The sequence below is a fragment of the Pterocles gutturalis genome, unplaced genomic scaffold (assembly GCF_000699245.1).
Source record: "Pterocles gutturalis isolate BGI_N339 unplaced genomic scaffold, ASM69924v1 scaffold11081, whole genome shotgun sequence".
Lineage (NCBI taxonomy): Eukaryota > Metazoa > Chordata > Aves > Pterocliformes > Pteroclidae > Pterocles > Pterocles gutturalis.
Window position 1 is genome coordinate 1 of NW_010097858.1, and position 27132 is coordinate 27132.

A 27132-nucleotide genomic window follows, 5' to 3' on the forward strand; every position below is an offset into this window, starting at 1 on the left:
ATATTTAAATAATTTTTTTAATGTGTTGAATGGCATAAATCCATTTTGAAGATAATCAAGTGCAGAATGGGAGTCTGAGCAAAATATTTGTTTGGTAGGAGATTATGCTGGATTTCCTGGATGTGGTTTACTTAGATTGCATAGCACTTACCGACATGATCTCAAAATCTACGCTTCTGATGAGGGACGAGTTCAGATGACTGCAGCAGCTTTTGCAAAGGTACAATATGAAACTGTGTTTTCAATTTTAAAAATTCTGATGTTTTCAAGTTTTTTCTTTTGCAGACTGGGGGAGATTTATGGTTTATTAGAGTCTGCAGTATATAATGAGGCTGTGTTTTAAAATAAATGTATTTTCAAAGAGTATTTAGTTTGAAAAAGCGTCCAATTAATGTGCCAAGGATTTGAAGTTCTTTGAGCAGATGCAGACAGGTTTTAATTATACAGCCCTAGCAATATACGGTAGTTCTTTCTAGTAATACTCTCCAAAATCATAAAATCATAGAATGGTTTGGGTTGGAAAGGACCATTTCATTCAAGCTCCTCTGCCATGGGCAGGAACACCTTCCACTAGATCAGGTTGCTCAAAGCCTCATCCAACCTGGCCCTGAACACCTCCAGGGATGGGGCATCCACAGCTTCTCTGAGCAACCTGTTCCAGTGCCTCACCACCTTCACAGTGAAAAAATGTCTTCCTAATATCTAATCTAAATCTACCCTCTTTCAGCTTAAAGCCATTACTCTTCATCCTACCACTACACTCCCTGATAAAGAGTGCCACTCCAGCTGTCTTGTAGGCCCCCTACAAGAAGTGTAAGAATATGGTGTCCCCGGAGCCTCCCTTCCCTTCTTGCCCTTCCCCTTCCTCCAACTCTCTCAGCCTGTCCTCATGTGGCAGGTGGGATCTTATGAGAGTGGAGTAGAGGAGCAGAATCACCCCTCAGCCTGCTGGTCACAAGTCTCCTGATGCAGCATAGGATGCAATTGGCAACATTTTTAGTTTGCACCTTGCTTATTTGTTTAGGGTTTACTTTCCTCAGATTTTATTAGATGTCTGTGACAGGTTGTGTGTGTGTTTTGGTTAAACCACAGATATTACACCTGATTTGAGAGAATGTATTAATTTAACATGAGCCAAAATTGCCGATTTCACTCACTTCAGTAATTTGGACCAGAAGATTTGGACTTCGAAAGGCAACTATTTTCGTTGAAATATCTTTAATTCATTGATTTGAGACTTTATAGAGGAAATTAGAGGGTTTGAGGCTATTGGTAATGTGGAATTAGTAAACTACTTTGCATATATTTTAATGGAAAATTGTACAGGCTATGTGTTCATGCATTTTTTTTAATTAATAGAAGTAGCTTCTCAAAATTGTTACAGGAGACTTTTTACTTTGGGCCCATCAAAATGGATACCTAGTAAGTAAGACAAGGTAGCAGTACTACATCTTGGCGCTTTATAGAAATATTTTTGAACATATATTTCTTAATGCAAAATGATAAAAATTTGTGGTGATGTTTAAAAAAGCATGAACTTGGGGGTTTTTTTCAGTGTAACTGTGAATTTCTAGGAACTATAAATATAAAACACAGAATTCAGAACTTCCTACATCTATAATGCTTACCAAAGTATTCTGTTTACCGTTCTTCATGCTAGGCAAATTCCTCTTTTCCTCTTCCTCCGACGTAGTCCTTTGCATGCATAGTACTTCCACTTGTTAATAATTTATTCACTTACTTCCTCATTTCAGTGATACAGATCTTTTAATTGTGTGAAAGGACACAGTTCAAGTGTTAAATACTTATTAGATTAATGAGTTTCAGTAATAATACAGAGTGATAGAGAGGTTTAGGTTTCAAGGGGCCTCTGTAGGTTATCTATTCCAACTCCACATAGCACAGAGCCAGTTTGGATGAGTTTGCTCAGAATCATATCCAGTCAAGTTCTGAGTATCTCCAGGAATGAAGGATTCCATAGCCTCTCCAGGTTTTTAATTCCACCCCTCATTTTCTGGTCATGTCTCTGTTTGTCCCAAGTAGCCCATCCCTGCTTCTACCTTCTATGTGTTCCTTTTTCATCCATGCTGACCTTCTGCATGACTTTCGATATGTCACAGTGGACTATTATTCTCTGAAGAGGTTGTCCTTGGAGATCATCCAGCTGTCCTGGGCACCTTTGTCCTTCAGGACACTCCTCCATAGGATTCCATGAACAAGCCAAAGTCTGCTTGTTTGAAGGCCAGGGCTCTAGTACAATTATTGGTCTTGTTCAGTTCTCCAAGGATCTCATAATACTAGGTTTCTTTTACCAAGGCTGCCACTGACCTCCACATTCCTGACACTTCCTAGTAACAGATCCAGGGGAATGCTTCTGGTCAATAGTTCATCAGTAACCTGTGTCAAAGAATTGTCCTGGGTGTTTCCCAGAAACCTGAATTGCTTGTCTCCTGCAATATTGCCCATACATGAGGTACCCTGAGCTAAGGGCCCACATGGAAAACAGGGCCTGCAATCAGGAGGCTTTCTCCAGTTGTGTTTAGAAGACTTCATCTATTTCCCCTTTTAAACTGGGTGGTCTGTAGCAGAGGCCCACCATGATGTTGCCCTGTGCTTATTCGTCGTCTTGTTCTTAAAAATAAGTTCTCAACTTGCTTGTCAGTGGTTTGAAAGCAAAAGTCCCGGTGTTCAAATTATTCCTTTATATAAAGCCCAACTCTGCCTCTTTGCCTTCCTGGCTTTCAAAAAGCAAAACTCCATTTGCGTGAACTATTCTGCCACATCTCTGTAATCTGAATAAACTTAAAGCTCTGAAAGGTTCAGACTTCTTATTTGTTTGTTTCCATGCTGCATGTGCTGGTGCAGAAGTATCTCAGCCATCTGTCCTCCTTTCTCCTTGATCATTAGGTTTGAGGAGACACCACCCCTTTTTCATTCCTTATCCCAGAGCCCTGCTATTGCCAGAAAAGTCACAACAGTTTCCAGCCTTCTGCATTTTGGAAGTCTCTATTCACCTCTTGTTCAACTGTGCCACACAGAGTTTCGGCTTTTGCCTCTGTAGGGTCTCTGCAAAGACCCTGTCTGTCTCCTATTTATCCTCCCAGATGCTATTCAGTTTGCTAACTCTTCCCATGGTCACTCAATGCCTTGAGCAGAGCATGTGCCCCACAAGTCAGCCTGCTGTTGCTTGCAGCCTCAGGGAGAAGGCACCACGCACTCCCTGCAACCCAAGACCTGAAGAGCTGTGCCCTGCCAGGAGCAGTGCTGGCACCACTGAGATGCTAGGGTCACTTCAGCTGGTGCTGGGGAGCGTGCTCTATGACATGTCACCATCACTGTTGCACCAACCATAGCTATCCTGCACACCAAGGCAGTGTTTTGGGGCCATTTCTGTGCAAACCCATAGGCAAATTATAACAATCTTAGATTTAAATCAGGAGGATTTTTAACATACTCTTATAACTCTCGTCTTTATCTGTTTGCCTGTTAATTGTATTATTTGTTTTAGGGACTACTTGCCTTAGAGGGTGAGCTGACTCCTATTCTTGTCCAAATGGTAAAAAGTGCTAATATGAATGGTCTGTTGGACAGCGACAGTGATTCTTTAAGCAGCTGTCAGCATCGTGTTAAAGCAAGACTCCATGAAATTCTCCAGCGAGACAGAGAATTTACTGCTGATGACTATGATAAGGTTAGCATATGATTAGTTCCCTGTGAAATGAAATAAATAGCCACACACAAATTCTTGTGTAAAAGTAATGAACAGTGATTTGTATCTATTTTGAAAAATTGTGTGCTTGCATATAACTTGAACTACATACAAAGGAAGCTGTACCAATTGCAATATTAGATATTTTGAGGTGTCTTGCAATTTGAGTAATCAGAATAGCTACAAACTGTAAAATAAGAGTAAATAGGGACCTCATTCATAAATCTTTTTCACTGTTCCATTAAAGATATTTAAATTATTCAAGAAATGAAACTGTATTATTTACACTTTCTGTAATCTTTACTTGGACAGTGTTTGGTATTATAAAATGTATTGCCTGCTACTGCAGTTGCTTCAATAATCTGCTACAAGGCCTTTTTTTTTTTTAAACTCTTAAAAATACTAAGATGCAGAAACCAATAGAATACTTTTTAATCACTGAAAGGAAATGTCTCATTAATATGCTAAATTAGTGCATATTAATATAATTAATGGTGACAGTACAGAACACACATGATTGTTCCTGGTTTTAAATGCAAGTAATGTTTGTTATTGTTAAGAAACTCCTTTCTATTGCCCTTACTCTGGTGTAATAACTAAATACAAGTCCTCAAATGAGGATTAAGCTTAAACTGCTGTTTTCCATTGAGAGCAAATAATTGAAAAATAATTTTACCATTCTGCGTGTATAAACTATGTGGATTCATTTCAACATATAAATTAAAAGTATCATCCAAATCCATCAATACAGTGGATTCAGCAATACTTGGAAAAAGTGAGAGGGTACAAGGCCTCAAAGATTTATTTATTTTCCCCCTTCTTTTTGCTGTATAGATATAATGGGATTGGAAAGGTGGCTGGAACTAATAGAGCACACTCTTTTAAGACAGTCACTAAAAGTAACTAAATTTTGGAATTATAAAGCGATAATAACTTTTTTGGTTTTGGTTTCGTTTGAGTTTTTTTAAACCTACTTGCAATTTGGCAAAACAATACATGGTTGGTTTTTTTTTCTCCTTTCCTATTGATTTACTTTGTCATAATAGGGAGGCAGGAACTACTTACTATTAGGTAGGGGGCAGAAGTTTTCCATATCCAAATTATCCTATGCATTTGAGGAAACTGGGGAAAATTAAAATATGTATGTGTGTTACTTGTATAAGTAACTGTTGAATATAGTTGCTTGCTTTGAATTATGCAGACTTTTCTGAAAAATGAGGCTAAGCCTCACTTAGTGGATGTTGACTGTATTGTTTTAATGATACTCAACTTGATGATGATAATTTGTAGCTTCTACAATTTCTATAATTAAGTCGGCTGTGAAGGACATCTTGTATGTTCTTGATATATGTGTGTTTAAAGTGTTTCTTTTTGGTTGTGTTTGTGTGCTGCAGTCCTATAGAAACAAAAACCCAAAACAAGAAGAGACAAACTTTTTTTAAGGTATTGCAAATCTGTTTCTTCCTTCCAGTTAAGCTAAAGAAGGTACTTTATAGAACAAAAAGTATTTTGTGAGGCACATGGCCTAACAATAACATTTCTTACTGAATTTTTTGTAAGCTTTTGAATACAATAGTACTTGAAAGGAAGTTATGGAAAGTTGCTAAGTACATACAAAGTTTTAAACATCTTTCCAATTTTCCTGTTTGGGAACAAAAAAAGAGTTTTAGGAACTCCTGAAACTGTGTAAAATTAGTTGCCCTATGAATTTATTGTTACCTTTGAATCTCTAGTACATCTTATTACCTTTCAATATATTTTCTTTTCTTAATGCCTCAAAGGGAGTAGGTAATTGAGAAATTGTTTCAAAAGCTAATAGTAACCTGTTTGAATGCTTTTTTATCTGATACTTGGATCTTTCATACATTCTTATCTCCCCATTTCCTTCAAATCTAGTCAGTTTGTTTAGATAATTTTGTTTTTATCTCAAATTGCAGCTTACTCCGTCTGGAAGCATATCATTGATAAAATCAATGCAGGTTATTAAAAACCCTGTAAAGACATGTGACAAGGTCTATTCCTTGATCCAGAGCTTGACTTCTCAGATCAGGCAAAGAATGGAAGATCCAAAGTCTACAGGTACTCAAAATTTTTGTAGTTGTAATTAGTTTCTCTTGTTTACATCTGACAGAGAGTTGTAACATAATGTACCTTCATTACACTCGCTTTTAGCAGAACTTTAAGCAACAATGAGTTAGGGATTTTCAGTCTGATTCTGTATGCATTGTATTAGAGTAAAAAGCAGGAGGAACACATGGTCATACTGCAGGGCTCTTTGTGGTGTTCAGAAGATCAGGCTAATCGTCAAATGTTTGCAGAAATTCTTGTCTTAATTATTTGAAACTGAGCAGTCTGCAAAAGTAATAGGAAAAGTAGTACTAAAGCTAAATTACTTAAGTACATTTTTATGTTTAAGTATCTTTGCTGAAGATCTGGTGCTTGCTGTATGATGCATAGTAGTATTGCATAGAGTGACACTCAATTTTAATGGTGGTGAACCAATGACACAGAAAAACTAGAGCTGGAAGTGACCACAGTGCTTTTTTGGTATGTTATGGTTTTGATCGTGGCTAGTAGCAAAACACCACAACAAGCATTCCCTCACCCTTACCCCTTCCGGGGATGGGGGGGAGAATTAAAGGGGTAAAGGGAAAAGAGACTCATGGGTTGACATTAAAACAATTTAATAACTAAATTACAGCTATATTGAAAATAATAATGATGATAATAATAATCTATATAAATGTACAAATGAGTTATAGACAGTGAAAGTGCTCTTTCACTGAAACCTGATGACCAAGGCTCAGCCCTTTCCCAGCTAACAGTCCTGGAGCAGGGCAAGTCCCAAAACTGCAATCCTGGAAAAGAGATAAGAGCCTGAGTGTCTGAGAGACCAAGAAAACTCTCAGAGAGCAGTGACCCTAAGAGACAGCCAACCTGGAAAGAGAGAGGGAACTTCTGGACAGAGCCTCATCTATATACTGTGCATGACTTGCATGATATAGAGTATACCATTGCCCAATTTGGGTCTCAATCCGAAACCTAAGGTCCAATCCCAGGCTAGTAATAGGGGCTGTGCTGCCTCCCAGCTTCTCCTGCAACTGCAGACACGGGCAGTGCAGAGAAGTTGAAAAGTCCTTGACTGTCCTGACAGCAACTATAAACATCAGTATGTTATGGGCCTTTTCCTCAGCACAAATCCAAAACATAGCCTCCCACTAGCTACTATGAAGCAAGTTAACTCTGTTCCAGCCAAAACCAAGTCATGGTACTAGCTAAATACTGGAATATTGGCTATCAGTGTTCTCTGCAGTGAATGGTATGCGAACAGCTTCTCTTCTGAGGCTGAGCAGTACAAGTGTCATCTGTACATAGTATCAGTGGTTTTTGACTATTTGGTCTAATCTCCTGTCCTGGGATGAGGATAATCCATCCTTTCTACCAGTGTTTTGGCTCTTGGTGTTAACATATGCGAGACAGAGACAAAGGGGATGTGTGGTCTCTTCTAAAACAATGATGTTGTCCTGTTTCTCCCACCTAGAATTTTCTTACAGCTTTTTTTTGTTGCTTTTTTTTAATGTATGATCTGTGCCGTAGGACACTTTGTTCCTGGTGCTGTAGCTTTACTTAAAGGGCCAATGGTGCATTTCTGCACCAAAGCTTTCTACTATTTTGACATACTTATGTAACTGTGATGCTTTCAGCAATAAAACTAACCATATGCATATCTCTTCCTTCTTCTTAGAAGTAATGCACTTAACTTATTTGATCCCTTTTATCCCTCTGTATTTAACAGTTACTACCATGTAATTAAAATTTCTGTTTTGTTACTTGGATGGTTTTGATTACTTACATATGTCTATGCAGATATTCAGCTGTACCATAGTGAAACACTAGAACTGATGCTGCGCAGGTGGGCCAAGCTGGAAAAAGACTTTAAAACAAAAAATGGAAGATATGATATTAGCAAAATTCCTGATATTTACGACTGTATAAAATATGATGTGCAGCACAATGGGTCCTTAAAATTAGAAAACACAATGGAATTATACAGGCTTTCAAAGGCTTTAGCTGACATCGTGATCCCTCAGGTAAACTTTTTCCATTATTAAATAGAATAAATTGTAGAATAAATGCTTTTTCAAATTTTGTGAAAATGTCTACTTTGTCTTTTCTGTTGAAGGTCCCTGTATTTTGCAGTAATAGAAGCCTTTAATATTACCTCTTATTTTCTGGTAGCAAGTTGATTATTTTTTGTAAGAAAAATTTGATTCAGAATTCATTAAGCTGTGTTCAAAGTGATTTTTTTTTTTTAGCAATTTAAACTGTGAACATCTGCTTCCTTTACTGCAGTGTATTAAAATAAAGTGGTTTATGTCAGCCATTCTTCATAGATTTACATGGAGCTCCTGTGAACATCTGTGTATTCTGAAGTTGCATGTGATTTTGTTCTTCCTGCTTTTAGAAATGTCATTTTCAGGCTTTTTGCAAATGACACTGTTAATACTAATCTATCAAATTTCACTTGTCTTAAGCAATTTAAGTTTAAAAAGACCTTTCTGCTCCTTCAGAATGCCAACACTCCCTGATGAAAATTCACAGAATTTCAGGCCAGAAGCAGACATGTTAAGCTTCCATATATTACAGGTGGTTAAACTCAGGTTGGCTCTAAATTGTTGCAGGCTACAGGACATGAAATTGTTTTGTGGTAACAGGACAGAACAGGCTAAAACTTTCATCGAGTGTCCCTGCAGTTACAGAGTACTGTTGTAAGAGAGGTATTATTTGTATTGTATGCAGCAAGTGAGGGAGCTTCTTCCTCTCAAACTCCCTGACAGCAAGGAGGACAAAAAGAGCAGTAATACTAAGTATGTGTTGTGTTATATGGGGCTGTTAAGCTTAAATTTTGAATAGAGTGTGGAGAAGAGTAGGTAAAAATGAGGACATGCACTGAAGGAGGAAAAACAAAAGAAACCTGATAAGTCTACCTAATGCAAAGGAAAAGTGCTTATGTTGCTTTCTAGGGTAATCAGAAGATCTATCATAATGATGAGGGCACTTTCATATCATGTGCAGCACAGAGCCTGAAGCTTCTAAAAGAGGAGATTTTTAAATATTGTAGATAATGCAACAGATATAATATTTTCCAGTTGTATTTAACTACCATTTTCAGTATTATCTGAGGTTATAAGGAGATCTACTGTGGGATGGTTTACTCCAATCTAAGACAGACAAATTAAATAGGTACTGTGCCTATGTCTTTTTTATTGAGTGTTTAAATAAAAAAAAAGTTATTTGACATCATGTGAGATGAAATGCATCATAGATGTCTAAGTCTGCGGTGGGGGTGGGGAAGGGGGAAGGAATCGTTCCCTAGATCTTTTGCTTAAGAAAAAGAGCTTTGTCATACCAGAAGGTGAATCCATTTTTGTGGTTTAACTAGTGAATGAAAAACTGTTTCTCTGTGTCAAATCAAATGGCAAAAAAAGCAAACCCCTTGTTACTTGAAGAGATGTCAGTAATCAAATGTAATAAAAATGTTAAACAAAACAGTTTGCAGCCAGAGCAAACTAATAGATTACTAATTGGCTTTTATATTAGAAGGCATTTTAAACTTTAACTAAATTTTAAAAATTTTTTCTTCTTACACAGGAATATGGTATTTCTAAGGCTGAGAAGCTAGAGATTGCCAAAGGTTACTGCACTCCTCTAGTTAGAAAAATACGTTCTGACCTTCAGAGGACTCAAGATGATGATACTGTAAATAAGCTTCACCCTCTGTAAGTCTTTTACTTTTTTACTTTGTTGCATTAATTTCTGTAAGACTCAATGGAGATAATCCATAGCTTTCATATTTCAAATGTCTTACTAGCTCATAGTAATTTAAAATGTATTATTTATTTATTTGTTGACAGCTATTTCTAAAATAGAGACACATGTCATTATGGTCAATAAGATTTTTTTCCTTTCAAGTTACTCCAGGGGTGTTATGTCCCCTGAACGCCATGTTCGTACACGGCTGTATTTCACCAGCGAGAGTCATGTCCACTCTCTGTTATCCACTCTCCGTTATGGTGCCTTATGTGATGTAAGTTGAACACTTCTTCTGTTAAAGCTCTGATATTTTGACAGGAACCAAAAGGGCTCAATCTTACTAAAATTTTATTGATGGAAAGCTTAATTTTCTTAAGCGGTTTTGAAATTTATCATGCTTTTTCAAACATTTTATTTCCTATTATAGATGCAGAGACATATTTCAAATTGCCAGTGTGCATGTAGGTGGAAATGAGCATGCCCCTTGAAGTAATGCTGAGTTCCATTCATGTGTTCAGCTGTATATGTTATGATACCAAATGAGATTTGAAAAAGGCAGATAATAATTTTTTTTTCTTATGTTGTCACCTGTAATTCTTCCAACTCTTTTTCCTTCAAGTTGTCATTCAGGGTTCTCTTGAATTCACTTTTGGACTGGCTTATTATTTTTGACCATTGGCATATTGTCAGGACTTCCCTACCTGACTTCAAGAGTGCTCATACAGTGCAAAGTTTCTCCTGTTTAGTGGATTGTCTTACTTTCCTATACTGTCGTAGAATACCTTGAAGGTGGTGCATTATTCTCCATCTGATTGGCTTTGAAACCAAGGATGAAAAAGACAAGGTCTCTACATTCAGAAATGATGTAACTGAGCTTTTGGATGGGATGAATGCAGCACCACAAAGCCTACATGGCTGCTTCTAAGATACAGCTTGGTTAATATACTAACTTTTGAAATGGCTGTATTGACATACTTACTTCCAGTAATGGATTGCTAAACTAACTGATGGCAAAAGCATGTTTAATCCTAGACCTCTGTGACATATTCAAGGCCAGGTTGGAGCAACCTGGTCTAGTGGAAGGTGTCCCTGCTTATGGCAGGTGGATTGGACTAGATGATCTTTAAAGTCACTTCCATTCTGTGATTCTATATGGTACAGCAGATACACTCCTTGCTTTAAGATGATAAACTCCTAAGTTTCCTTTAGGGTGGATTGCTAAATGTTTTTTTTTTTCTAGAGCATGAAAAAAAGTGAATATTCATTTTAAATAGTTTGGGATGAGATGGTTATTTTTACACTGTATACTGGAAGCCTTCATTTACTCTGTGTGTTTGACTGGTAGAGCGATATCTAGAAACATTTTCCACAGTATACTAGTTGAATGAGTTTGTTGCAAAACTAACAATTCCCATCAGGAGAGTTTAAAATGGTGCCTCTGTCTGCAAGACATGTATCATCATCGATGAAAGAACAAAAAAGATACACTGAAATAAAATATGAAAAGTTCTGATCTCCACTTCTCATTCATTTGATGAGTAATTTTAAATCACTATTTTTTTCTGGTTGTATCTCTGATTTTCCTTAGCTGTGAAAAGCTTCATACTTCTGCTGTGAATTTAAAATCCATGTAAATGGGGAAAAAGGGAAATCATCAATCTTTTTAAAGAAAATAGCTTTGTTTATTTGTTGATATTTTCTTTTTCCCCTTCATAAGGAATCAAAAGATGAACAATGGAAACGAGCTATGGATTATTTAAATGTTGTCAATGAACTCAATTACATGACACAGATTGTTATCATGCTTTATGAGGATCCAAACAAGGTATTTAAAATGGATAAATATCTTCAGAAACAAGTAGTGCCAAGCTATATATTAAAGTGTAAGCCTATTTAATAATTTTTCTTCAGGAGCTTTCTTCAGAAGAGCGTTTTCATGTAGAGCTGCACTTTAGTCCAGGAGCCAAAGGCTGTGAGGAAGATAAAAATTTACCAGCTGGATATGGATACAGACCAGCCTCCCGAGAGGTAATAATTATACCTTTCTTTAAAGCAGTGGTTACTTTTTCTGAATGTGGATGTACCTAAAATAAACACTAGGAAAAAGATAAGTAAAAAATACAAATAAGATTTTTATTTTGGTAGAAAAATAGCTAGTAAGATATAGGCAGTCCCTGAAAGAAATAAAGGTAGTTTGGCATGTTTATGAATACAGATTGCTGAGGAAGGATTGATATTTTCAAAGATGTATGGGGAGGTCTGTGGAGTTACCACCTGCTTTTTGAGAAATGAATGAAAGCAAAGTTTGGCTGAAATTCTTTTAGGGACTTGTGGGGCCAGGATTTTATTACTATGTCAACAGAAAATTTGAGTAAGTTATGTTGCCTGAACAGTGTGGTTAATTAGGACTGCACTGTCATATGCAGTGTCTGGTTAGGAGCAAATAAACGTCGATTATTGAAGTCTAGAGCAATTTGTTCAATAGTATGTGATTTACATCTTGCATTTTTAAAATTGGCTTGCTTTATGTTTACAGAGATTTATTTAACATCCACTTCTGGCTACATGTTGCAAGGTGTGTGCCTAAATTGAAAATTAATTATGTATTTTTTGTAGAATGAAGGCTCGAAGAAAACCTCTCATAGAAATGATAGTGATGAGGAGGCACACGCTTCCAAAAGAGATGAAACTGATCGGTCAGTAGTGATGTTCAAGCCAATGGTATCAGACCCAATTCACATACACAGAAAGTCACCCCTTCCAAGATCTAGGAAGATTGGTTCTGTTGAAGTAAGTGTGTATGTTCCAGATAATGTCCTTCACAGAAACTAAATTTTGCTTGCTTTTAACAAAACGAAACCAAATGTGATTCTGCTTTTGATTACACAGAACCAGTATGATGTTATGTCTCACAAAAGGGTTGTTCTTATTCTATGAGAAATCCTCCACGGCAGTAACTATTCTGAAGGATTTTTTTTTAAATTAATTATTGTTTTGTGATGATTTATTTCCTTTTTTCTTTTTAAGCAATTTTAGAAAAGCCAGTATTTGAAAATGAAGGCTCTTTCAATCTAAACCTACATCTTCAAACTAGCATACATTGCTTTTCTATTAGTCCTTACAAGACAGCTGCTACTGGGAATTAAGCAAACCCTCAGGGTGATCATATGAGAGAGAGTGGAGGGAGTGGGGGCGGTAGGGGAGGTACAGGAGGTGAGAGACATGTCTTCTGCTGTATTTGCTTTCATGTGGGGTGAAAGTAACTCCGCTTGTGAAGCATTTGAAGGTAAGAGAATAAACTGGAAGCTTTTTTTCTTTAGTGGGTGGGGTTTGTGTTTCATTAATTCTTCAGATAACATCTTGAACAGTCTAGTCTCCTGTATGGAAGGCCATGACATCTAAGTGTTCTTCACAGATATGGCTTCAATATCACAGAGGTGGGGGGTTGCACAGCAGTATCACTGATACAATTTTTACAGTTGAGTGGCAAAGCTTGCCATGGTGTATAGTGACACTTCTGTGATATTAATACTAGAAGCAGACTAACAGCTTCTTATTGCCTCGTTTTCAGTTGCTTAAAACCATCAGAAATGAAGATTCACACCAAAAGCTTTTCCTTTCATGTTTGTGTTGGGAATGGACTGTTTGTATGCAAGTATTACACATTTGCAAGTAACTGGTATTGATAGTGTGGAGAGAAAACGATTCATGGTTCCCTTCTATAAGGATATTTGTATAACTTCACATAACTTCCATAAATTAACAGAGATAATAAATGTGAATGTCTTACATTTTCTATATCCAAGTTTTATCATAAACAAATGCTCACGACATCAATATTTTGGATTTTTAAAAGCTGTTTTCACTATGATCATGCAAACTCCCCTCCTAGTTATGAGTTCACATACACATAATAGTGTATTACTTCAAACTTTTAACCATTTTCATTTTCATAAGTTTTGCAAAAGTTACTCTCAAAAGGTATCAATAACATAAATTGCTAAATTTTGACTGTGCAGATATATATGTTCAGATGGAATGTGTTTCAGCATTCAGCGCTTGTTAAAGAAAACACACACTACGAAACTTTTTTGAAAAAGTAAAATTGGAAGTTTCATCCAGCTTACTGAAATCTCTAAAACCAGTATTTGGAATATTTAAACCAAATGCTATTTACAAATGTTTAAAAAATTCATTGCAACTTAAACTGCAACTGCCTTGAACCTGTTTTGTTTTGGGGTTTTTTTCCCTGTAAGGCAATTCTCTCTTCACCTATGCCCATTAATTTGAAAGGACGCTGTCAGATGTGAGATTATATGTGGAGGTTTTAACCTGAGGTGTAGTCAGCAATATTTACAGAAGGATTGCAACTGTGATTGAGTCATGAAAATAAAAAAAAGCTGAGTTCTAACAGTAAAATCAGAAAGTAAGGCTCATCAGCCTTGGAAATCAAATTCTGTATTGTTAAAAATGTTGATTGCTAATGAAACATAATGATGTAGGGCATGGGGAACTCTAAACCTGACACTGTCCTCCCTTGAAATCTTAATAGGTGTCCAGCATCAGATAATTTTCAGGGCTTTTTTAAGGTTGGATACCAGACAGGGTAGTGCTACTACCAGTGAGTCAGCTGTGAATTCACAAATGTGATTCTAAAAATGAAAATCTTTTAGACTAGAAATGAAAACTATAAAGTAATGAACAGGAAAGTTTAATGTACTTAGAGGGGGGAAACTATTAAACAGTATGTCAGGGATAACAGATGTTCTGTTCCCAAAATGTAGGAAATTCTTAAAATGATTGATCAGTTATTGATCACAATTACTTTTCTCTCCTATCAGTCTACCAAAAATGTATTATTAAAGTGTTGTATTAAAAGATATAATTGGATTAAAAGATATAAGTGGTACTGATAACCTCCTAATGTTGTAATATTACTCTTTGCTATTTAATAGTTTTCAAAGCAGTATATAAAAGGGTGCAAGCAGATCGCATTTTTTTCTTTTCAGTTGTCTCTGTTGAATCTAACTTTGCATGCTTTGCTGTTTTTTGCCCCCTTTCTCACTTCCAGGAAGAGAGCCCCCTGAGTGTGTCTAGCCCAGAGTGTATTGGTACCTGGCTGCATTACACCAGTGGTGTGGGTACTGGGCGTCGAAGACGCAGATCAGGGGAACAAATCACTTCTTCCCCTGTCTCCCCTAAATCATTGGCTTTCACATCCAGTATTTTTGGCTCATGGCAACAGGTTTTTAAACTTTACTTCATTAAACTTTATTATGCATTCCAAGCAACAAACAACTGTCTTTAAGGACATCTAATCCCTTGTTATGGATTATGTTTGAAGCAAATTCTTCCACTTCTTAAAATTACTTCCCGAGAATGTTTGGGGGAAAAAGAGCAAGTGCATGTTTTTCCACTGAATGTGTTACACGTTTTCCTAAAAATGTGGTTTCTTTACAGGAATTAAAAATGTTACCACAGTAAAAAAGGCTTACTGTATTGCCTAATGACACAGATTTCTGCTTTGGTTTAGTTGTCCTTTAAGACTTTAAAAACTTTAAAAAGCTTAATTTGGTGGTAGGTAAATTGAAAAACTTTTTTTTTTATATAATTGCAACCAATAGAATTTAAAATTATTTATTTGGTACTTCATATTGCTATTCAAAACTTATTTTGCATATATCATATTTTCAGTGGCCTGGTATTAACTATTGCAGGGAAGAAAACTCTGGCACTAATAATTCTCACCTTCTTTATCCAGAGATATCTGAAACTCCCAAGACAGTACATCATCCATTGACTTGTACAGTATTTTCAAGATTTTTCTAAGTATCGGGGGTTGGGGAAAGGCAGGAAAAAAAAGAAACAGTAGGGTTTTTTTAAGTATCAGTGAAGATCTGAAGATTGTTTAGTATGTCAAGATACTGTTTACATGTATGACAATGGATGGTGTTCTGTTAACCGTATCTTTTTTCTTTCAAAATTTTATAATTTATTTTTATTGTGGAAAATTCTCAAACTATTTGCATAGGAGAAGTTTATATCAGTAAAGGCTGTGAGCATCTGAAGATTACACTGATTGAGGCCATGCATGGATCAGTGATTGTATGGTGTCCTCAATAGCTTGTTTGTCTTTCCTTCTCTCCCCTCGTTTTTTCAATACAGGCGCAGTTTAGGAGAGTGCATTTGGTAAAATGTTATAAAATGTCCCAAATGTCTGTTCTCATATCTGTCTTGATCTGTGTCTTTTCTCATTCTGAATGCTTGTTTTGCACCACTTCATTGCAAGGAACTCATATGTGAAATGGACTCCCTTCAGAAGGGGATATTGCATGATCTTTCATGTTTCCTTTACTTATTTTTACTAACAGTTATCATACAGCTTATTAACACGTCTGTCTGAAACAGGCTACTGTATCAAGTTAAATGGATGTTTCATGCTGCTGTTCTACTTTCCCTTATTTTTCTGTTTTTATATCCAGGTCCTGTCAGAAAGCAATAGTAGCTTAAGAACACCGAGAACTATTCTGGAACAAAAGCAAAGTGGTCTAGGTATGTGCTTACAATTGAAATTTTGTTTGATGTTAGCAGCTTTTCATCTGCCTGTTATTCTGCACATTTGTACATTCTTCGAATAGTTTTTATATTAATAGGAACCAATAGTACTTGTTATCAATAATACATTGTGAGTATCTGCTTATGAACTGGACGATTTTTCTGCAGCAAAAGTTTTTAAGTCAATTACAACTGAAAAGAGCAAATTATTTGAGACTGTTGACACTACTGACTCTGTACTGCTCACAACAGGTACACAGGATTATTTTTAACATGAAGTAGATTTTTAAGGTAATGTAGTTCATGACTGAGTTTTTGGGTTTTGCAAGAATCTTTTGGATTGAAATGGCCTGCACTGGAAACTGTTCAAACACTTTTCCTGGAAATAAATGTTTCCTACAGTGGGCAATTGATGGAACTGAAGGTGTTTTACGGAGTAGAGGGAGGTGGGGAGCAAACCTCAAGTTTCTCTATAATGTCAGGGGTTTTGCACACATCCCCTCTCCTAAAATTAATTTCTTCCTTTCAGCATTAGAATGAATCATGCTACAATTAAATGAGTTGCTTCAAATTATTTTAATTCAAGTGGTGCTTTTCTGTTGCTTCTTTGAAACAGGCATACATAACTGATATCCAAAAATATAAAATCTTGCACTACTGTAAATCAATATTACATTTTTTTCTCTAAGTGTGTCTTTTCATGGGAAGAATGAAGTGTAGAAAATGCATAAGCTATATGCATAAACTTAGAAGTAGCTTTCCTTTCTTTGTAAAGATCTGTATTTTCTGTGTGTCTAATATTTCTGTGATCCTTTTCTCCCTATTATATTTTTTCCTTAGTAAAAGGCATACATCAGGTGTTTATCGAAGTTGTGTTTTCTATTGCGTGCTTGCTAAAGTTAAACAACTTTTCTTTTGACAATGTGTGACACAGTATGGCTTCTGGAAGTTGATGTATTTCTGTGAGTAGATTAAGGTATTACATGTGCTGTAAAAGGCTTTTGCCGCATCTGAGGCACCAACTTATTTTGGCTGTGATTGGTCACATGTGCTAGTAATGTTTCTCCTCACTGGATCATTAAAAGTAATGGACAGAAGTATCATTGGATAGATAGTTGGTTTTCCAAAAAAATCTGCTGCTACTTATCTAAAATGTAAAAGATAAGTTCTGAGTGAAAAAACGCTTCTCCTTTCAACTAGTAGTAAAAACTAAAGGAAGAAAATTGCGATATTTTTTTCCATTTGTCCATTGTTGTATCTAAGTTTCATTTGTAGTTAATGACTATAACAGTTATTTTTATATTTCTGTCTGTGGCTTTCAGTGATTTGTTGAAACTCCCATCCTAGTGGCAGGAATGTATGAGTTGTAGCATAAGTGCTCTCACTTACATGGAGATATACAAAAGTCTTAGAAAGGAATTCAAGCTAAACTTGATGGAACTTTTAGGTATTTAGGTAACATTGTCTGTGATGGTAGCTGAAACACAAATAGAGCATTTCCAATTTGGTTAACATTTGGTTGTGCTTAGAAGGGGCATATTTCCGTATTAAGTCTGTGGAAATGCATGAGTACTTCATTGCAGCGTGTCATCTGAAAGGTTGATTTGGATGAAAGCAATAAGCAATATTTTTCCAGTTTATATTTGTTCCAGAACTGCAGGTTTTAAAACACACAACTTTTACATCATCATCATCATCATCTTGGTTTTGTTTTGTTGTTTTGGTTATGTTTACATTGATGCTAACTGGTAACTTTTCTTTACCAAAAGTGAAAACAGGACAAGAACTCACTTTGTTAAAGACAGTTCTCTCTTTGCACATATAGCAGAGAGTGCTGTGTACAATAAATTATGATAGTTTCATCCTACAAGTACCGTTCTGACATTACAAGCATATTGTGAACATGTCCAAGGCACTGCCAAAAACTGCCTTTTGTGTGGTAAGAGCCATGTGCTTGCATGCTGCATGCATCCCCAATGTGAATGGACGAACACCTGGTTGTTGTATGTATTTTCTCTAACTCCCATCAGGGTCTCACTGTGCGGGCCTGTTTAGCACCTCAGTGCTCGGGGGTTCTTCAAGTGCACCTAACCTACAGGATTATGCTCGTACTCATCGTAAAAAGCTGACTTCTTCTGGCTTCGTAGATGGTATGTGCACACTCTCGCACATGCACGCACAAACCCATGTGCAACATTAAACTTCTAAGATAAATGCTAGGTTACTCATTTTAATGGAATCCTAGAATCCTTTGCCTTAGTATTAATTGTATGAGTTTCTGTTGCTTCTTTACTGCCCGTAGCTTGCTTATGTTTAACTTAATAGCATAGTTAATTCTTGTTTCTGTCTTGAACACTAGCTCACAGACTTGTAATACGTGCCAGGAGACTTCAGCGAGTGCATTTTTAAAGTAGACTAAAATTTTGGTTTTGAAATTCTTTTCCCATTTTAAACTTCGGGTTTAATCATTACTTACTGATCCTGAAATGAAATAAGTTACTTGCATATACAAGGAATGAAAGAAATTATAAACTAATAACTTAAATACTGACGGTGAAAATTTTAGGATTCCTTACCTTTTTTTAGTGGGGTTTGGATTACAAAGGAGCAAAATATTTTCAGTTTTGGGTAATGTGGGGTAGAGAAAATCTCTCACTTGATTTCAGAATGTAAAGATGCTAAAACACACCTTTTATAACTCTGAGGTGAAACAGTATTCATGCTGTTTTCCCCTCAATTCACTACTCGTGTTCGACTCTAACCTGATATAACCTTGTATGCCAGAATCGCCTCATTCTGCCTGTTTTCATACACTTCATTATACATCTTGTAGTTACCAACAATCCAAATTTTCTTCTTTTTAACCTCTATTTAGATTTTAGCCTTTTTTCCTTGGTCCCTTCTGCATGCCACTCAGTTCTAATACCTTCTCATCTTTTCTTTTTTCTTCTTCCTTTCCTTTTTTGAAATGTTCCTCTTTTGGTAGCTGTTACAAATTTCAGGTACCTGTTTTTCTCTTTCTCAGACACCACACGCGGTTCTGCTGTTAAAAGGTTTTCTATCTCATTTGCTCGACACCCAACCAATGGTACGTTTTGCTTTTATTTTAAAAACAAAAATGAAAACAAAAGGTTCTTTGCTTCATCCCTTTTATTTTTATTTCAAATATGGAGTGTACAGTATCATCCAGACATCTGTTGTTCCGAACTTCAAGCACAACTTCAAATATATTTGTAATCATTAGATATCCTAAATCCCTTCTTTGCCATTCATTAGTATAAATACAACATCAAAATTCATTCCTTAAAAAAATCCTTGAAAAAGTAAAACGCTGCTGTTAATCATGATCTCTGTAATAAATTATTCTCCCCAGTTTCTTGTGTGATCAGACTGTATGGTACAAGATAAAAAGAGAATTGAATCTGATCTTTCTTGGGCGTACACTTCTTGATAGCTGCTGCTGCTTTTCTTTGTCTTTCTCCTGCTGAGCTGTTTCTCTGAGCCTCCTGATTCTAAAATAAGTCACTGAATTGACAACTGGAGTTTATGACTACCTTCTTGAAGTGAAGCTAAATTTAAAAGACTAAAGGAGAAGCTTTGGTTCCATTCCTATGCTGTATTTATCATCGGACAAAAAATTATTTTACCTTATCATACTTCTCTGTTCATCAGATGTGCAATTTACTTAAGTATTGCACTAAAAATCACAGCAGGAGAGCTGCTTGCTGCTTACCTTGACCTCTTGAGCTTCAAGAGTGAGAATTAACTTGTCTTCAGTCCACCATAGTTACAAAAAAAATTCTGGTTTAACACACAGGACAGAGGTAGGTCTTTCTCTTCCTCAGGGAAATATTTCATGCCTACCTTTCTACGTGATTAAATAGGTCCAAAATGTATCATGTTCATGAAAACCAGACTCAGTCTTCAACGTCCACTGGATCTTAAATGTAGCTTTTCCAGATTTCTTTAACTGCAGTTTTAAAGTGTGCGTGACTGGTTATATTATTGAAACTGCAGTGGAAATCATCACCATTTTTGTGTTAGAGTCAAACTGTATTTGCTTAGAAACAAGGTTAAAAAAAAAAAGACTGACTTTTGGCTTTGCTGAGAAGCAAAGTAGTCCTTTATTATATTCATCTGAAATCCACAGTGACTTTCTGCACTACAGTGCTTCTTGAAGAGAAAATGCTATAGTAAGGCTAAATTAATAGCATTAAGACTCTGTTGGATCTAAAAGGCGAATTCTAGTGTCCTATTTCAAGTAGGAAAGTTAGGAGTCCATTTTGTATTGTTAGACTTAAACCAAATAACATTTCCAAAACATACAAGGTCAGAAATTAAGAACTGCATTTGAGTATCAGTGTCTACTAATATGACTACTTGCAATTCCATTTAGCACTATCTTTTTGTGACTGGATTCTTTAAAAAATAATCTAAATTGCTTTTAATGAATGCATTGATTATTCTGATTCACTTAATACAGCAGTTTTACCACACATCTTTTACAAAATTAGTGCATGCTGTATGAGCTCCTATGGAACCTAAGTATATTGCAGGTTTCCAATATACCAATGTTGTTTTGTCTGTCCTCTGGACTATCATTTTGATTCTTCTTGTCCGTTTCACTCTGTTTTATCTTATTTTTTGTGTTGTTATCACACCCTCTTAACTCATTTCAGACTACCCCCCCATCTTTAGTTCAAGGAACATGATGAAACAAGTATCTTCTGACAGTGCTTTACCTTATTTTCTGGGCCTCTGTGCAGAACATCCGCACCTCTTTAGGTGCTGGTCCATTTCCTCTGTGGAATTTCTAGGCTCCAGTGGTATGTCTCTATAGCTTTCAAATGTAAGACAGCAGGGTGGCTTTTTGAGATGCTGCGTTAACCCTTTCATTGCCTTGCCTTTTGATGGGGAAAGTGCTTTAAGAATGAAGAGAGCCAAAACTCAAAGTCTGTTAGTTTACAGGAAATTGCTTTTTTTAAAGGGATACTGTCAGGCTTCTTCATCATGAAAATTCAAATTTATTTCTCATAACATCATTAAATATTTATAATAATTTAAATAAAACTGTGCAGATAGACTTCCAGAGTACCTTTTAAGTCATATCCCTTAGACACAAAGATACTACAACAACATGCTGGGATATGGCTATCTGATAGCAGAATTGTCAAAACTGAACAAAAATCTATGGAGGGGAAATTCCTGAAAGAAGAAAACTCTTTTCCTTTTCTTTTTTTGAAAGGCATGGGTGTATTTTGAAATTCCTTTCTGTTTTTCTGTAACACTGCACTATAACAGTAATAGTTATTAAAAACCTGACATTGTCCCACTATGTTCTTTGTAAAGTTAAAAAAATAAATTCTCATTCAAGTGATAGTGACTTTTCTGTCAGGATAAAGAGATAAATCTTTTTTACTGTAATGCAAAGAAAGGGTTTGCGCTTTGCATGCATGCATAGTCATTTAGGATATTAATATATATGCTAAAGATCTCAGTCCTCACACTGAAGCTTAGCTTTTTCCTTTATAGGAAAATAGAAATTAAGTATGTGGTGGTGTTTCTTTTGTACATGAAAACCAAGTTTACATTAAATGCAACACTTTATTTGCAATATAAGTGAAATTGACATAAGTACACTTCAGGTGATTGTATATTTGAAGCGACTGTCCCTCAGATTTGAGTATGGCCAAGGTGTATCCAAATATAAATACAAACATTTGGGGGTTGAAATTTTATTGAGTTACTTCTCTATACAAAGCACTAAATGAGGAGTGAATGGGGAACACTGGATACCGCAAGAATATTGATGCTTATTATTTTAGGGGAGGAAACAGTTCACAGTCATAATACTATCTCCAATAAATGTACCTTGAACTGAAATTCTAAACATTATTTCATTCACTATTGTTTCTTCATTTAAATATCTTAAAACAAATGTAGCAACTATAAATTTATACTGTTGAACTGCAAAGTTGTTATGTTACAGCTGTATGTTGAAAACACTAATGGGTATATTTTCCTCTTCTGAAATGCAATTGGATGAAAAGCTGTTCATTGATTTATCAAACTTGCATCACTTAGAGAACTGCATTTTTTTTTTTTTTTGCCAAGATGATTAAATGCTTTTTAGTATGTTAGTGATATGGATATGCATGGTTGGTGTGTGATCAATACTAATGTAGAAAAGCAAAGTCCAATAAATTTTTAGATTTTGGGTTACTATACTTACCTGTTCTAATAACTTTTAAGTCTTTTAAGTACTGTTTTTAAATACATAAATCTGTCTTACAAAGTTAAAACATGTAACCTCAAGGTACAAAAGTGCTAACAGTGGTTTTCCTTTGTTATTTACGGTAGCAGTTTGTTTTCACAGAATACTGAAGATGATACAATGTGAACTCTTTAAATTTATTTCTTGGAATTTGGTGCATTTTTAGCTCATCTGCTACACAGATATCCTGTTTTACTTGCATGGGTTAACTATTTAGTGTTTTGCCAGGTATGAGAATGAGTAGGAGACATATTATCATTTCCTGACCTTTTTAGTGATTTACTAAGCTCACCTTAGAGGAAAGGTATCTTTCAAGAACTGATGTGGGAATAGAGCACAGTTGTAATGTTTGAAGACCAGTTCATACATACATGGGATTTGTATCTCATGGTATGTTACATGGTACCTTTAGTTTAGTACACCCTGGAAATTGGCACGTCCTGTTCCAGCTCTTATAATATTTAGTGGCTATGATTTTAATAGCACTATATCTGCATGTGCAGATTTAAAATAAGTACTTTTTATCAGGCATTAATACTTCCCCATGCAATTGTTTAAATCCTGTCTTATGTTTGGAAATCTCTTTATTATTTTTCTTTCAGGTTTTGAATTATATTCCATGGTGCCTTCTATTTGCCCTTTGGAAACACTACACAACTCCTTGTCTCTGAAGCAGGTGGATGAATTTCTTGCCTCTGTTGCTGCTCCATCAAGGGAAAATCTACAGGAGACACGTATTGATTTTAGTTTGTAACTATGTTCATTTTAAATTGTTAAATAATGCCTAGTTAATCTTTCTGGTATTTTTCAGCTAACAAGTAAACTAAGAATACTGCTTTAAAAAAATTGAATACATAAATCATAATTGTAATGTTTTATGTCATGGACATTGTCATAATTCATTGAAGTCATTCATGTCTCTAGGGTAGTAAATTAAGGATTTAATGAAATTGTAATTGGGTTATTTTCTCACAATAAGAACTCCTGTTAGCTGAATTAGAAAGAATGCTTTTTAGTGAGCATGGAGTATTTCCGTCTTTATACTGTGCTGGTGTACTAGCAGTAACATCAGCACATCAGTGTTGCTTTTTACAAGCCTTTTATGTCTATAACTGTGTTATTTCCTGTTTCTTTCAATATTACTTGGGGTTCTACCTCTGGAGTGCCTTGCAGTTACTTAATTCTTCAGTAGTTTCTGCTTCATGTTTAATGTTTAAGTGATCTTGAAATGAAAATTGAGTTTTATCCACACACACGTAACTGGGAAGATGACTACCCATTGTGATTCTGCCTTTGGAAACGGTTTCAGTTAGGTCAGATTTACCACATATTAGAATGCTTATAATTCATGTGTCAGGTGACTGAAAATCATTCTTGAGGAAACAACTGAAGACTCATGGTTTAATCAGAAAGTTTGTAAAGGCTAGTAGTGTTACAATGGTTACCTAGATGTTAGGATTTTTCCTTTTTTCCTGTTGTGGTATACAATTTAGACTTCAATCAGCAGCTAATTTTAGAGGCTAGGCCGCCTGTATCTGAGGAGAAAATAAGCAATTTAAGAAAACTCAGGTTACTAAAAAAGGAGTCAGGAGGCTTAGAGGTATTTTAAGGTTCTCAGATATTTAAATGCTTTGTTACACTGCATAGGAAGTTAATGTGTCTTCAAACTCAGTTCAGAATTCAGAGTACACTAGACAAAAAAATATTTTATAAAACTGTCATACTTCTGTGGTGGTCTGGTTGTCACCTTTCTACAAAGGAGTGCTTGGAAATTAGACCTGGTAGAATTGAGGCCATAGATGCTTTGTTCTCCTGCTTTCCTATAACATCTGGAAGTTGTCTAGAGAACAATCTATTGTATGCACTTTTCATAAGCATTTTGGACTAAATGCCTATTCCAGTGCAATCTTCATAACCTATGAGAAGTAGCACTAATGCTTTTGCCAGTCTTCCAGCAAGGCAACTGTTACTGAAATGTGGTTAGCTGCTTTAGCCGCATAGTTATCATGTTGCTTTCTAAGGTAAAAAGGAGATTTTTTTTTTTTTTAGACTTGTCTTTCATGCTTTAAAGTTTTGGCACCAGGGTAAAAAAATCAGTAGCTGAGCTGCAGGTTGTATAACTGTGGTATCTATATTGCTGGACAGATACACAGTTCTGTAGCTACTATTTTTGATGTTTTTCTCAGGTGAGATTATTTTTATTATTAATTATGTGTATCTTTTCTTCCCCTGCACTCCCCCCCATTTCAGCTTCTCCAACTTACATGATTCCATTGTCAGGAAGAAAGATTTCTTTAAATACGTATACCCCTGCAAAAATTCAACCAACACCACTTGAAACTTTGTCTGAAAGGCTAGCAATAGAGAAATCAACCTTATGTAAGTAACTGCTGTCAGAGGCAGCATGGCTAACTACATTACATTATTTCCAGCAGTAGGATTCTTTCATATATATTACGTAATTTTATAGGGCAGCTGTTTCTTAACATTCTGTGTAAGTGGGATCATTTGTGGGTCATGGAGAACTCAGTAGCATTGCACAAATAGTTTTAGCAGTAAAACTGCGCTAATACTTACTTTCTCTAATCCTCTGAAGTGTTTGAAATAATTTCTATGGCCTGAAAATTCATGGGGATTTGGTCTGTTTTGTTTCTGTGTATGACAGTATTTCCAGCTATCTCCCAGTAAGACAAGCAAAGGAAATTATTTCTTTAAATGGCAGAATTTCTAAGATATTCTCTAAACATTTATCATAGAGCTCTGTGACCAGCTTCTGACTAAAGCTGACAATAACATGAAGATGCATTCAGTCGTTAGTATATTCAGTTTGAACTGTTGGCTGGCTACACTGTCCGCTTTTCATAGCATCATAGAATGGTTTGGGTAGGAAAGAACCTTTAAAGATTATGTAGTTCCACCCTCCCCAGCCATGGGCAGGGATGCCTTCCGCTAGATCACATTGCTCAAAGCCTCATCCAGCCTGGCCTTGAACACCTCCAGGGAAGGGGCATCCACAGCTTCTCTGGGCAATCTGTGCCTCATCACCCTCACAGGAAAAATTCCCTTCCTAATATCTAATCTACATCTACTCTCTTGCAGCTTAAAACTGTTACTCCTTGTCCTCTCAGTACAGTCCCTGATAGAGTCCCTCCCCATTTTTCCTGTAGGCCCCCTTTAAGTACTGGAAGGCTGCTATTATGTCTCCCCAGAGCCTTCCCTTCTTCAGGTGAACAACCCCAGCTCTCTCAACCTGTCCTCATATGGGAGGTGCTCCAGCCCACTGACTATCTTTGTGGCCCGATTCTAGACTCACTCCAACGGGTGCATGTCCTTTTACATTGGGGGCCCCATAGCTGAATGCAGTACACCCAGTGGGATCCCGTAAGTGTGGAGTAGAGGATGAGAATCACCTCCTTTGACCTGCTGGTCATGTTTCTTTTGATGCAGCCCAGGATATGGTTGGCTTTCTGCAAGTATCCATTGCTGGGTCATGTTGAGCTTCTCATCAGCCAAGTCCTTTTCTTCACAGCTGCTTTCAATCCATTCTCCACCCAGCCTGTATATGTGCTTGGGATTGCTCCAACCTATGTGCAGGAGCTTGCACTTGGCCTTGTTGAATTTCATGAGGTTTGCATGGGCCCATCCCTGTAGCCTGTCAAGGTCCCTCTGGATGGCATCCCTTCCCTCCAGCATGTCGACCACACCACACAGCTTTTGGATGGTTGTAGTGTTTTGAGGGCCTCTAGAACAAAATTCCATTCTATTTTTGATCTAATTTAGATACAGTGTAGCTTTGTGTGTTTTTCTGTGCTAGGTAACTTGCATTTTTATTGCTTTTGATACTTTTTAGCATGGATATTCTTAAGTGTAAACCTAATACTTTTTTTCTTTATCTGTACAGCTACTCTGGGATCTTCTGGTTGTGTATCTAATGTTAAGCTATCTCTTGAAAAGGCCTCGCTAGATGTAGCACTTAGTGGTGAAACTCTTTCTGAGAAGAAATGAAGTTGATCGGACAAAACTGGAAGAGACTTAAACAATTCTTTAGTGTGCATTCAACTAAATTACTGAGCTTTCAAAACCATTCGTGTCTGCAGTTCATAGTACACTTAAGAATCTTCAGTTAACTAGCATGGTTAACTAGCGTGCACGCTATATATTTAGGTCAAATGTCTTTTTTCATTTTCTAAAACATTTCAGGTAATATATTTATTTATCAGTTCGATGAACTGCACACTTTTAGTGGAAAAGCTGCACATGAACCTTTTCAGTGTCTTCAAATATTTACTGTAAACTTGTACAAAGAGAAAATACCAATGCAGTGGTATGTGTTACAGTGTCTCTGATGTCACTGTAATGGAGGCATTGTCTGTTGACATTATCAACTTCTATTTTCAGGAGTTTATAATGTCCCTGTGAATTTATTTTGTGGGCTGAAATGCAACACACATCTTGGCTAGAAGCTTTTTTTTTAATTTAACTGCATTTCCAAAGAGATTGCTTTTGCCTAGTTTTGAAGATAAGCAGATTTTTTCTGCATTTGAATTATTTTATATCATTTATGCTGCAATAATTAGGCATGATGGAGTGAGTTCATGTATTGTCATTTTTGACTCTCATTTTTATTCTGTGTTTACACCAGACCTGTAACCGTCAAATAAACCTTCTCTTTTGTTGTTTAGTATACACGCTTGTATACACGCTTGTATACGGGTTACCTGTATATCATCCAGCAAAACCTGTCTTTTTATATGTTTTTATCAAAAACTTCTTTTGTTTA

General features: G+C 36.2%; 1 protein-coding gene across 1 annotated transcript; it reads left to right on the plus strand.

The window, feature by feature from the left end:
* Positions 1-98: 98 nt before the first annotated feature.
* Positions 99-26357, plus strand: LOC104458323 (inositol hexakisphosphate and diphosphoinositol-pentakisphosphate kinase 2-like; the record flags this gene model as incomplete). The annotated part of the gene is made up of 16 exons (XM_010086810.1): positions 99-220; positions 3509-3691; positions 5647-5788; positions 7577-7800; positions 9362-9489; positions 9683-9797; positions 11241-11348; positions 11435-11551; positions 12140-12313; positions 14595-14768; positions 16006-16075; positions 18109-18228; positions 19104-19166; positions 22955-23086; positions 24603-24731; positions 26254-26357. Coding segments are annotated over 16 exons (2105 nt in total), but the record flags the coding sequence as incomplete, so codon positions are not given.
* Positions 26358-27132: the final 775 nt, after the last annotated feature.